At 41.5% G+C, this 13,219-nt stretch overlaps 1 protein-coding gene across 2 annotated transcripts in view; it reads right to left on the bottom strand.

Moving 5' to 3' along the window:
- Positions 1 to 4,889: 4,889 nt before the first annotated feature.
- The window catches only part of DERA (deoxyribose-phosphate aldolase), a 53,782-nt gene continuing 45,452 nt past the window's right edge, over positions 4,890 to 13,219 (bottom strand). For both annotated transcript variants that reach the window (XM_059816910.1, XM_059816911.1), the window contains 3 exons: positions 11,026 to 11,138; positions 7,204 to 7,353; positions 4,890 to 5,465 (listed from right to left, as the gene is read on the bottom strand). In XM_059816910.1, the coding sequence (XP_059672893.1) occupies positions 5,409 to 5,465; positions 7,204 to 7,353; positions 11,026 to 11,138 (320 nt within the window). In that variant the 3' untranslated portion in view covers positions 4,890 to 5,408. The remainder of the gene's footprint in view (positions 5,466 to 7,203; positions 7,354 to 11,025; positions 11,139 to 13,219) is intronic.

Raw genomic sequence — 13,219 nt, 5'->3', positions numbered from 1 at the left:
TCAATTCATGCCTTTAAGTAAGTTAGAGCATGGAATCATGCTCTGGGTCAGCCGGTGCCTGTACTTTGAAGAAAGCCCAAGACTCTGCTGAAGGAAGCAGAAAGCAGCCAATGCTGAGACACGCCAGCCTTCAGCCAGAGCTCTGACCTGATGCTGGCTGTTTCATTTCCCCGAAATGAAGATAACATCCTTAATCAACTTACGTGTTATTCAATTAAATCACGGAGAATACGCATTCTTCAGCTTCTCCTCAGAAGCTGGTTGCTCAGGTCTGAGCATTGGCGGGGGGGGAAGTTCTTGATGGATCAGTAATTGCTACAGACAGTGTTAGCACCTTCCACCCCCAGGGCAACCTCTCGGGCAGTAAGACCATGCGCCGGTTCGTGCAGACGACAGGCACGATGGTAAGCCTTGGCAGGCTCCTCCATCAGCCTACTTGCCCTCCAGGTTGCGACAGTGGCAGGGACCCCTACCCCGCGGGATTACCAAACCAGCCTTGTCACTGGCCTTGGCCGAGATGTAGGAAGTGAACTGGTTGGCTGGTTTGCTTGTTCGCTTGTTTGTTATGACTAGTAAATAGGTGAGAACTCATGTAAGTCTTTGAATAAAAGCAGAGCTTGTGCTATTATTCAAATGGAAAAATCAGCTTATAAAGCTTTCCCTTGTTTTTCTGGGCAAACCATCATTCAGTTTGGGGTTTGGTTTTATACAACACTGTACTGTATAAAGATGATGCTAATATCCACCAGCTGAGCCTGCCAAGCTCCTTCCTCTGCTCCTCCCATAGAGAAAGCAAGACTTGAAAACACAAGTGTAGTCAACTCCAATATCACATCCTCAGTTTGTTAACATTCTTTAAAAAATCCTTTGTTTTCATCTCAGCTAAGGAAGCAATTCTAAATTGATGTTTTTACAATTCAGTGTTTTCAAATACTCCCTGTGATCTCGGAGATCTGAAACTGTTATGTCTCAAGAAAGCTTTCCTTCCGGAAGACCATATTTTCTGCATTTTCCGAGAAATTAGCAATCCACAAGATGTCCCTAGCACTCAGAACAGAGCCACTTAAAATCACTACTCACTACGAATGGTTAGAGCATCTTGGCATTCCTTCGTTGCATCAACGTTAAATTTCGTTAAAGGATATTAAAACAACTTTGTCACACTTTCTCTTGGTAGGTTGTTACTGTAGGTCCTCACAGACAGGGAAGGATCTGTAAATTGTCTAGAACAGAGGAAGGGTCTCTGCAATACAGCTGGTTGGGACCCGATGGTCACCCATCACTTGCTTACTCTTTTTTTTTTAGGGAGTACAAGGACTGCAACCCTTCCTTGTGCTTCTTTCTTTCTAAGTCTTACCACCTCTTGATTTAGCATAGGTAAGGCTTTCTAGGATTTTAATTAAAATGGTCAATCAGTAATTTTACCTATGGTGTCTTTGCACATGAAGAATACTCTTATCCTTGGTTGCCCTGTTAAATAAGGACTGACCAGATGGGCAATTCTCTGTCTCTCTCTCCTGGGCAGGTTACATCTAATTAAAAGCAATTCCCTCCTTCTACTGCACACTATACATATCATCCAGATGTCAGCACTGGTAATTTCAGCAAAAGCTCACCAAGATTTGGATAAAACTTGCTGTTGTTGTTTTGTGTTGTTTTTTTTTCCCTAGGGGAGGCAAGGAGCCAAAGTTCCAACTGAGCAAAACAAAATTAAAAGTAGGTAATTTTTTTCTGTCTCAGTAGCATGTGCTATGGTATATAATGTATGTTCCCTGCTTCACAAAGGAAATGAAAGAATGAACTTACACGACTGATGAAATAAAGATATCAAAGTATTACTTGCCCCAGCTGATATGTACACTTCACATATAATTACTATTTAATATCTTTGTTTCCTACAAACCAGAAAAAAGCTTACCTTCTCCCCAATTCCCTCTTCTTGTAAATAAGCTGATGCAGAATCTTCTAGATTTGCAGTTTCTACTTGACTTTCTTCTTGAATTTATTCTCTTCTTTGCAAAGTAATATGGTCTACAAAATGAAGCTATTTAGAACGCTAAATGAATAAGTGTTATAAAAATAATAAATTAGTATACAAGACTGACTTGCACAAAACATATGTTTTACTCTGAAATATATTTAGACAGGAGCGCGTAATTGCCTGTTCCTTTTCTAATGGCCTTAAGCACAGCGCTAAATCTGAACTTTTCCCAAAGTCTATGCAGCCACAGAGTGCCAACCCCTCCCTGGTTCCCAGCTGAGCTCAGGTCCCCATTGCCTTTCACGTGCTGTCTGCAGGAATGACGACCAGCTGCAGCAGCCTCAATAAATCTCACCTCCTCTTGACCATGGGAACTAAACAGCAGCAAACAGCCGTCAGCGATGGGGAAGATGGAGAGGGCAGTGGAAGTGCCAGTCAGGGCGAAGGCCAGCCAGCCCAGGAGACCACCCTGAAAGAGCTTCCAGTTCCCTATGGCTGGGCGTGTAGGGTCCTGCCACGCCAGCCTCCGACCTGAGCTCAAAACGCAGGGATACATCCCTGTATCCCCCGTGTTTGTCTCTCTCGTGAGCTCAGCACTGCAATAAGCCCAGTAACTCCTGTGGCTCTGCCCAGCCTCACCCCACCCACAGCGGGGTCCCAGGAGCCCCACTTTCAGCTCAGCCCATGGCCCTCAACACCTCCCTGAGCTGTGCTGTAGGAACGCCTGTCTCCAGCCCTGCCTCTGGGATGGACCTTGGACCTGCGCTGTGGGTAGCTCTCTCCTGGATAGGCGCCTTGCACACGCCTTGTTGCGTGTCTTCAGCCCCCTCCCCTGCTGCTCCTGACAGGAGCTCACGGCCCTAGTTCATCCCCTCACCTCCTCCGGAGCTGTGAACAGAGCAGCGCCTGGCTGGTACCAGTAGCTGGCCCCTGCTGATCCCCCCTACCTTCTGTAGGAGAAGTGAGAGAAGAGGCTCTGGGTCACGTTGGGGGTCCACAGCCACAGACTATATGGACAGAAATCACTTGAGCCACAAAGAAATTAACAAAGACAACCAGTCACTCTGTAACACTGAGCCTTCTGCTCATTCCTCAAAATAATCCCACCCCAAAACCAGATTGAACGTGTTTACAGGTTCTGTTACTTTTACATATGTTTTTTTTCCAAAAAAATTACAGGTTTCAATAGAAATATGTTTAAATTACTTTCCAAGGAATCTAGCTTCTTCCAAAACACTGGCTGGCTTGGATTTGCACAGTATTTCACATCGGTGTGTTTGTGATGCTCATGGAAAAGGGAAACGGCTTTCTTTGACTTTTCAGGAAGCCAAACCTCTCCCTCCACAAAGGGAACCTGTTCCCTCCGAAGCAAAGTAACCAGCAGCAGCCCACGTGCACATCAAAACGAAGCGAGGCTGTCAGCAGAAATATAAACAATTCCTCCTGGAAAGTTCATCAATCGACACGTAGCTCCCGTGGAAAGAGTGAGGTTGTTCTCAAACAGAGGTACTCACGTTAAATAGCTAGGTGGCAAAGTTGGACCTTCATTAATTTTAAGGAATTATACAGAGTCCTTCATCTAGAAACTAAAGCATGTCCAAAAATAGTTTTTATCTTCACACTAAATGTCCAACAACAAGAACAAAGTGTACTTTGCAAGTGAGGTGAATCTTTCTGTTATGAAAGTATTGAAATACTCTCTTTAACATTTATACAGCTAGAGCTAAACAGCAGGAAAATCCGGTGCGCAGTTGCTGGGAGGGCATGGCAGAGGGTCAGCCTGGCAGGTACCTGATGGGAGGTGATGACATATAGTGGGCTCTGTTTTTCTGAAAGCTCAGCAGCAGAATTTTCCTCTAAATACACAAACAGGAAGGAAAACTGATTTCTGATTTCACTTTCCAGGAAAACAAACATGAAAATATAGTCACAGCTCAACCTCATTTTCTGTGTTGAGACCTAAACCAGAAAAAGGTTGAGAGTGTTGGATGAACCACTTCCTGGGAAATTAAGGGCTGTTTTTAGTACTGAGCACTGCATATAGGATTTTGCTTTCTGTATATGTGGTTTCTCTGGTATTTTTTTTCCCTATTCAGCTTTCCTAACTGTCCAAGGTGTTTTGTACAGCACTAGTGATTCACATGGTATAACCAGATAAATAACTGAGTTATTATTTTTATGAAGCAGAAATCTCTTTGTAATAAATGTACCTTGTAGCTTGATTGACAGCAAAATCCTCCTCCTCTTACTTCCCTGATGAGACCTACTTAAGTCAGTGAGACTAGTCATGATGATAAGATAATGAAGTTTTTAGTACAACTCTGGTTAGTGAGCAGAATGCAGTTCTGAAATAATGAATCTACTAGCTCCTGTCTGAAACTCAAAAGGTGTTGATGATTTCGGTATTATTCTTGATGTGTTCTGAGAAAAGTGGTTTTTACATTAGAGCTCTAAACCCCATATAGGACACAATTCAAATCACCTTTTAAATTAAAGAATTGCTTTTAGCATGGCAAAGTTGAAGTTCAGCCAGCATAGCAGTGACACCTGCAAACTGACAGTCAAACCCCCCTACATTAAAATGCGAAGATTTGCATGAATGTGTTTTAAAATGACAGGAGACAAGAATGGGAGCTTCTAAGCAAGTTAGATGAAAATTTTAAGAGTGAAATGCCTAAAAATAGGCCCCTGAATGCATAGTTAGGCACCTATATAGAGACTGCTTGATTTTCAGTTGTTCTGATCACCCAGAGCTCCCATTAACTTCAGGAGCAACTGTGGATACTCAGCTGTTGTAGAAATCAAGCCACCTTTATTCAAGGGTCTAAATATGGATGTCTGTGCCCAAGTTTGGGGGAAAAAATACAAAAAAAAAAAAAAAGGTTTTTTTGCTACAGAGACATTTTATAAAAGAAAGTAATAGCCAAGTTTCATTTTCTCAGGTTACAATGCTTGAAACCGAATCAACGTAACAATTAATAGTGCAACACATCTGTGGCAGAAGATTTTGTCTGAGGTGAATAGAAAGCTATTCCAAGATCTGTAGCTATTAATGAGCAATCTGAAATATTCCATAGATATTTCATATTCTGCAACTGCAAAGTGTTACCAGGCCACCTAAATCTTTTTCATAGTATTTCAATGTTACCATTAATAAGGTTTTCAGGCTGGTCTGAGGAAGACTTTGCAAGATTAACTTTGCAAATCTGTAAATATTAACTATTTAACTATTTCAGAATTACCATTTTTTCTGCTTTTGGATCAAGTACAACCAGCAGACTTGAGCATATTTTTAAATACTATAAAATATGAAAAAGGGAGAATTAGGCCTTTAATTCTATGATATGCAGTTGGTTGTCAGAAGACTTCTGAATGCTGTTTGCTTAAAGACCTCTTTTGTAAAAGTAATCCTGAGTTTATTTTGTGTCTAAGCCATTGCCAGGTCATGCTGAAGTGCATAAGAGCCAGTCACATGATAGAAAATCTGAAAGAAAAAAGAAAATTTATGATGGAATTACATATGACTTTAAATCTTAAGAGTGTCAAGGAAGTAACAAATTAAAGGCATGTCAGATGAAGATGATGGATATTTGTTTGTGCGTGCGCGCATAAAATATGATGTAATATACCTTTATATACTTGTTTATAGGATCTGAACTAAGGGCTCTTGCTGCTTTGCTTGGGAAAAAAAAAAGAAAAAAGCAAAGACTCTTGTTGCTTTTAACTCAGCTTTCAAAAAGAGCCAGGTAGAAGACAATGCTTTACTCTCACTGCAATCTGATTTTGATTATTTCAGTATCATTTTGTGATAGTCAAAGTATCAAAAATTGCTTATGCTTTTATATGGCTCATTTCAGACTATTCTTTTAACTGTATCATCTTGGGGGTAGGGGAGTGTTCTCCCCATTTTCTATGTTTGTTTGGGTTTTTTTCCTGTTTGTTTTATTAAATATGATGATTGGGACATTTTATCTTATATGTTTTTAGATGGCACAGTATAGCAGAGCTTTGGTCATGACTGGGGCAGTTGTGCCATCCCTGGCAGATAAAAGGATGCCACCCTTAAGAAATCGGAACAAACCGTGTGACACAATCACTGGCTGTGTTGTAAGACTTAGCAGCAATGGCAGTGGCAACAAGAAAGCTCATGCTGCTTTGTCATAACCAGGGACATGATTTTAGGTCAAGAGTGAGGCAGAGGCAGTCTGGCACTGAAGCAAACCAGGATTATCCTCGTTGCAGGAGGGAGCCAGGGGTTTTCAACAGTCATGAATATTCACCTGACATCTCTCAGCTGTTCTATACTTCTTAAGACATGTCAGTACTTCAGTTGCCAGGAAAGGTGGGGAAAGGGAACAGACTGATGCTTTTTTCTCCCGCAAACCCACTACATCTCATGTTCTCCCACCAGCAGCCACAGCACAAGGACTCTCAAACTTTTTTCTTGGTTAAAGCTAACATCACCTCATCTCCCGGGTTTAATGAACACGGGGGTGAAGTTCAGCAGCCCTAGTGGTTTAGTACTTCCTATGACACTACACTGTTCTCAACTATGCTGCATCCTTCTGGATTGATCCCCTGTGCCAGTGAGGTAGGTTGTGAGTAGATAGGTCAGAACCCTTCTTTCCACCGGGAACTACACATTGCCACAGCACCTTACACACTATTTGTCTGCCAGGAAACACAGCGACCAAAATAAAAGCAGTTAGAAAAATGAGGCTTTGTAGGAGGCAATTGCTTTTTCTTCCCCAGGAAATAATCGATATGTAAAAACTTCTCTATCAGCAGTACCATATGTAGGATGAGATGTGACTTTCTCCACAGCATGGAAATAGATTGTGAACAGTTGCGGCACAGTGACACAAAGGGTCTGTGAGGGTCAGCTGAACTGGCAACAGCTAGGAGTGCAAGGGAGTACGCTACCACACATTTGCAAAAGACTCCGTATATGTACAAACTGAGCCTCTTTGCTCTCTGCATTGCAAACCTGGCCCAGACAATTACCAGCTGCTGGAATACCAGAGTCCCAGATGCCTGGAATGACAGGCCAAATTTAAAGAAATACTGGGCTGGAAGTGAACCTGTTGTTAATAATGAATTAGGTGTATGTTTTATTATCTTTTAAACAGCACCAAAAAGCATATTCTGCAAAAACAGTAAGCCAGCAAATTTAGAAAGATAACTTTTTCTCTCCACCAAGCTGAAAACTGTTAATAACTAACCTGTTTCTCAATGTCTTCCAGCAAACTACTGGCACCCAGGCGGAAGAGCTCCGGTGTTAGCCATTCCACTCCCAGTTCCTCCTTCACCAGCATAAGCCAAATAATAGCTTCTTTTGCCGTCCGAATGCCCCCAGCAGGTTTAAATCCAACCTTTATATAGAAAAAAGAAGTGCAATACACATTTTCAATCATCAGCAACCCTAGAAGAGCAATCAGCATTTGTACACCTGCAGTCTCAAAGTGCCTGTGGTGTATGTAACAACTCCACTCGGCAAGTGACTGAAAACAGTATAAGCTCTGGACTAGTGCTGACAGCTATCAAGCCTCAGCCATCGCTGTGAAAGATAACATTTTCATCCCGAGGGACAGCAACTGAGGGAGTAATACTTTTGATCCCAGTGCACTTTCTCAGGAGCTGGGTTTCAGGTCCAATGGGAATAATTTGCCCATAGCACATATTAGGCCAAGGGATTTAGGCAGGACCTGGGATACCTGCATATCACCTACTGCCCATGTCATAATCTAATTCCAAATACATAATAACAAATATACATGCAATAACGTAACACCAAAGATGCTGAAATAAAGCATGTGATTCAGCTGACTCGCGTGGAGATCAGTGAGAGATGGTTGTACTTTATGAAAGCCTGTGCACCACAGTTATACGTGATTGGCCTGTACATTCAAACCTATCCGAGGTTTAATTTTCACTAAAATTTTCCAAATGGTAATTAAATTAGGTCTGTCATTACCAGAAATTGAAAGTTTTGTGCTTCACAGGAACTGCGAAACTTCCCTCCCAACACATGCTGGATACGCTTTCAGTCACTTGATGAGAGATAATGTGTCATATTTGGTCAGATGAACTGCCACGTACGTTGAGACACACACCCCAAGAAAAACCTGTCTTTGAGGTAAGGCATGTCTTGAATCCCATGATTAACCTGCTGTGCAGAGCCAGCACTGAGGTGACTTGGCATGCAACCCTAGTGCCACTCTTTTGGTTACGTGCCATTTAAACGTGTCGTCTTCTGAGAGAGAGCTTGTGACACACAGCTATCAAATCCCTCGTCAAAAATTTCATCACCTGCATTAGCCAAAATGGCTGCTGTTGGCTTACTAAACTCTTGAAAAACAAAGAGAATTAGGAAAAAGTGTTTCTGCATCAAAAAGAAATAAAATCTGAACAATCTGTACAGTAGTACACAGTGATTATTTCTAAAGTTCCCTCTGCCATAAACCTTTAACTTGGGTACTCCTTCCCTTCAGCCTCCTTCTGCAAGAATTATTGTTCTGGTTTCTGTGTATACATTCCTGAAACCTCACTGCATTGAGGATTTCTTTGTACCTTATGGATATAACAGTAGAATCAAAAAGTATCTGCTTTTAAATGTGTTTGGTAAATTTTTTTATAGTGATTTCACAACAAACAAACACAGAATAAATCCTTCTCTCACACTGAAGCATTGTGATAACAGCATATTTCCAATAAGATTATAAAAAACAGTAACAGGAAAAAGCTCGATAAATCCAAAACACAAAGACTGTGGTTTTGTGGATGGATGGATGGATGGATGCGTTAAGTGTATGCATACATCTGTTAACATTAGATTTCCAAAAGGAATTTAAACCACAGCAACTGGAAAAGCATCTTCTAGACAATAAATTAAAATACTGGGAACGTGTTTTCCCTCAGGAAGAGAAATTCTAATCAAATTCAAATTTAGATTTCTTCCTAGAAATATTACAGCTCTTTGAGATAATCTGTGGCAAAAACAAGTAAAAGAGAGTTAAGAAGAGCATTAAAAACACCATGCAGAATTCCTTGTCCTTTTAGCAAATTCTGAAAGCTCTTTTCTTTGCAAAAAAGCTGACAAAGACAAGCCTGTCCTCTCCTCCATTTACCAGCTTTCCAAAAGGCACATCTGACTGCCATAAAAACGCAAAAAGGAAGGGGGGGGGTGGAATTTAATTCAAGAGCAGTACAAAGTCCAGCTACCACTTTCCTGCTGTTTCACAGCATTTCATTATTTTGCTTAATAAGTTCATCTCCTCGAGAATTTTCTCTTCACCTTATATTATTAAAAGTAATAAGTTTTTCTGGATTGGGGGTTTTCCCAACAGAAAAACCAATTTATGTATGTCCTTCAATAATGACAGGAAAAGATTATTTCCCATTATATTGCACACTTTTCATATCACCACCACAGCTTATCATTCAATAAATGTTACTTTGCAACTTGTTCCTTTCCTCGAAGAAGTTTAATTTCTGTATTAACCTGTTTTTCCCAGCCAACGCCTTGCTAGAAAGCATCCCTACAGCAGCAAAATTAGTTTGTTAAAGAAACCATTTAGAAATCTCTTGTCAGTGATAATATTGTCTTCAGTTTAATAAAAGCACATAAAGTCAGTTTACATCTAATTCACTGACACACACATGCACACAGACATAAGCACTCAGTAACACATTTTATACCATGAATGCATCCTTTTAAAGCAAAACGTGAATTCAATGTTTATATCCAATTATAGGTACAAAGCTGTGTTAATGCAGCAGAGCCCAACCTCTGGCACACAGCCCGTGCAAGCAGCACGGTGCTGAGGTGTCACCCGGCCCCAGGGATCTGCCTCAGGTTGGCAGCAGCGACAGTGCTCCCGCAGAAGCACCACTATCAGAGTTATCAGAGTTGTTGCATGGCAGAGAGAGATGCAAGCCGGAGAAGGGAGGGTTGAGGACAGCCCAGGGATCCAGGCTGGCCTCATCTAGATGACTACAGAGAGCAGAGAGACACACACCTAACCTGCTGTCACGTGCTCCTCGAGCCCCAACAGCCCCTGCAGCCGTCTCAGCCCCTATTCCACTGCTCATCCCGTGTCCTAACAACACGCCTCCAACGGCCACCTACAGAAGGGGCAGAAGGGTAAGCTAGAGAGGATGGAAAGGTGATCCAGAAACGAGGAGAGAGTCTTAGCTAAAGATACGGTCTCCTTCCCTGAGGCTGTAGGCCTCCCACTGCCAAACACCAGCACCAGATCTAACCGGCAGCCCCCGCTTGCCCGCAGATACAGGAGGTGAGAGGTGGCTGGATAGCCATCTCCTTTCTTACTGCTCCAGTGCAAGGATGGACGCATGCGGAGTTCATCACTGGCTCTGCCAAACGCTCCCCCTGCTCCTTGCCCCCACTGACCTCACTTGACAGTGACCTGAAGGATAAATGGTGTGTCCCAGGACATAATGTTCTCCTGGCCCCTGTCCCTCCCTCCATCCATCCCAGACAAGAGGATACAACAGGATCTGCCACCTTCTTCCCTTGGAAAGTCCCTGCGGCAAGGGAGGAAAGAGCAGAATTTACCCCTTGGGTTGCCAGAACAAAGTCAGAAAATACAGTTGTGTACACTGGACAGACTCTCGATGCCTATAAATTTGTATAGCTCCACTGAGGTTTATGGAAGTATGCCAATCACTGTCAGCTTGAGATTGGCCCTGTCATTAATGGAGATGACCATTTAAATACCTTAAATGGTGAAACAAAACTCAAACGCAGCAGGTGATGCATCAAGATTGCATGAGCTTTTAGGGAATGAAGTGACAGTTATTCAAGGGAGGAAAGCCAAAAGTGCCTTCTTTTTTTTGTTTGAAGTATACAGTTCTTAGCAAATCAAATGACGAATACAAGAGAGAAGTCCCATTACCGATTGCTTATATAGCCATAGAAGTTAATGTATGTGGATTTATATGTTCTGCATTTTGAAACTATTACAGTTTTATTTCCTTCTGAGTAATCCTGTTTGGTTAGTTTTTATAAAGGTAGAGAGAATTACCTTGTGGCCAGTTTGCCAGTAGAATTCTCTAATGGCTCGCATCATGACTACTCCGACTGGAAAGGTTGCATTTTCCACCTCCTTTCCTGTAGACGTCTTTATAAAATCAGAACCTGAAAGGAAGTACAAAGCTTTACGGTAGTTTTAGAACGAGAGCCACTCTGCACATATATAGTTCACGCCCTCCAAGGGTGTCCTCATGCTTCACAGCAATTACGAAGCATTCCTTTACATGTCCCTGTGATGCCAGTGCTAACCTTGCTCTGGTCGAGGCCAGAGCAGGAGGGTGAGATACCCATCTGGTTTCAGAGCAAGTCAGACATCCCAGGGGCTAAATGAACACCCCACCTCTTAATTCTTTGCTCTAGCTATCAGACCAACAATGTCTTCCAGAAAATCCAATATAATATATGTTCCTGTACAGACACTCAATATATATATATATACACATTAATAGGAATGCGTCTGACTAACCAGAACAATGGAAATTATTTCCTCCAAACTAATTTTGCTTATAAATCAACATTTTAGTATTTCCACGAGGATCTTTCTGAATAAAACCAATTTTCATCATTTTTTTTAAATTTAACTTTGCATCTATTCAGTCTCACATTTGACAGTCTAGCATTGTATTTCCCACAACTGTTTAAAGTGAAAGGAAGGAAATCCCACGTGTATTTACGAAACCAGCTATGTAATACTGTAACCAGGGGGAAAATCCCCTTTTTATGGATTTTGCAATTGTAACATTGCAAATTACTATACTTAAAGCCATGGTCTGATATAATGCAGTAACAAGGTCAAAACATCTGTGATATTTAAAGAAGGAGAGTTAGCCTTGGCTTTTTTTTCTCCTGGTTTTCCACTTGCGAACAATATTCCCCACCACCTGTCCTGGGGACAAGTCCTGAACACTTGCGTAGTGTTCTTGTGGATTCTTGCTATTTTGGGTTGGCTTAAAATGAATCCTGCAGCACAATGTAACAAAAAGCTAAGAACCTAACCAAAAAAATTGCCTTGCAGTGTCTGATCCTGCATTGACACAATACAATGACAGAACTTCTTTAATTGCATTAGGGCGCACTTCATCCCTGGGAACCTACTTCTTAGAAAAGGTGTACTGGGGGATCATTATTTATCAAAAGTAATCGGGAAGAGAAGAGGGATAATTCAAACATCATGTAGTAGTGCATCATCCACTTAAGTCAATTGGAACTGCATCTGCTTCCACTTCAAATTTGGCTTAGGGTCCATTGTGTCTCTTATTTGAATGATGATGCATCTACAACATCCCCTAGAGTAAGCAAGGGAAGCTGCACTACTGGCTCAAACGAAAGAGTTGCCTAGACTACATTCTGACGGTGTGCTGAGGCACACTCCAGAGACCCGTCTTCCTGATGAAGGTTGGCACACAGCTAGGTCTCAGCCTCACAGGAAATTAAAGCAAAGCCAGGCGTGTTTCTGCGTCCTATGATTTAAACATAATCGAATGGTATCGCTAACACTGTGTCTTGTAAGACCACGATTTTCTCTGTAGGCTCCCTGTCTAGGCACTAGCTCAGCCCATTGGTGACTGAATTGCACCCTCCTACACAATACCCATTCTAAAGAGAAACAACTATTCCAGAGAAAAGTTCTAACTCCAGAGAAGGTGCAATGAGCAAAAGAGGCAATTAATAGTTGATTGAGCTTTGCAAAGAACGGAGCACATACGAGACACAATTGAGTTACATATTTCAGAGCTACTCCCTTCCAGAGAGACGCTATGGACATCTGATAGTCACATTAAAACAAATAGCAGTGGAAGTGAAACTTTAACATTGCCAAATCATATTTTTAATTTCCCTTTCGAAATGTAGCACTTAAAGTCCTTCAGCGCAATACTTTCCATTTTTTCTAGCATAGGGTAAGTCAAAGCTTTTATAAGTCTTATAATTACAAGTCTCTATGGTACAGTTTCATTAAAAACTTTCATTAAACAACAGCTGCCCTTGTATATGGTCTTCTAATCAATTTGGTCAAACAGAATGACTTCTAATCAGCTGTTGATAAAAATAGAAGATGAAATTTTAATTCTAATAGATTAACCACAAACTCAAGATAGTCTTCAAAATCCATCTAGCTCTATTCTCCAGTGGATTTAACGACTATTCAGCAACTCATTACTAAATAGAACAAGATGAACATTTTCCAG

Source organism: Gavia stellata, chromosome 4 (genome assembly GCF_030936135.1).
Source record: "Gavia stellata isolate bGavSte3 chromosome 4, bGavSte3.hap2, whole genome shotgun sequence".
In the NCBI taxonomy this organism is placed as follows: Eukaryota; Metazoa; Chordata; class Aves; order Gaviiformes; family Gaviidae; genus Gavia; species Gavia stellata.
The sequence above is the reverse complement of the archived record's forward strand: the minus strand, read 5'-3'. Positions and strand labels throughout refer to the sequence as shown.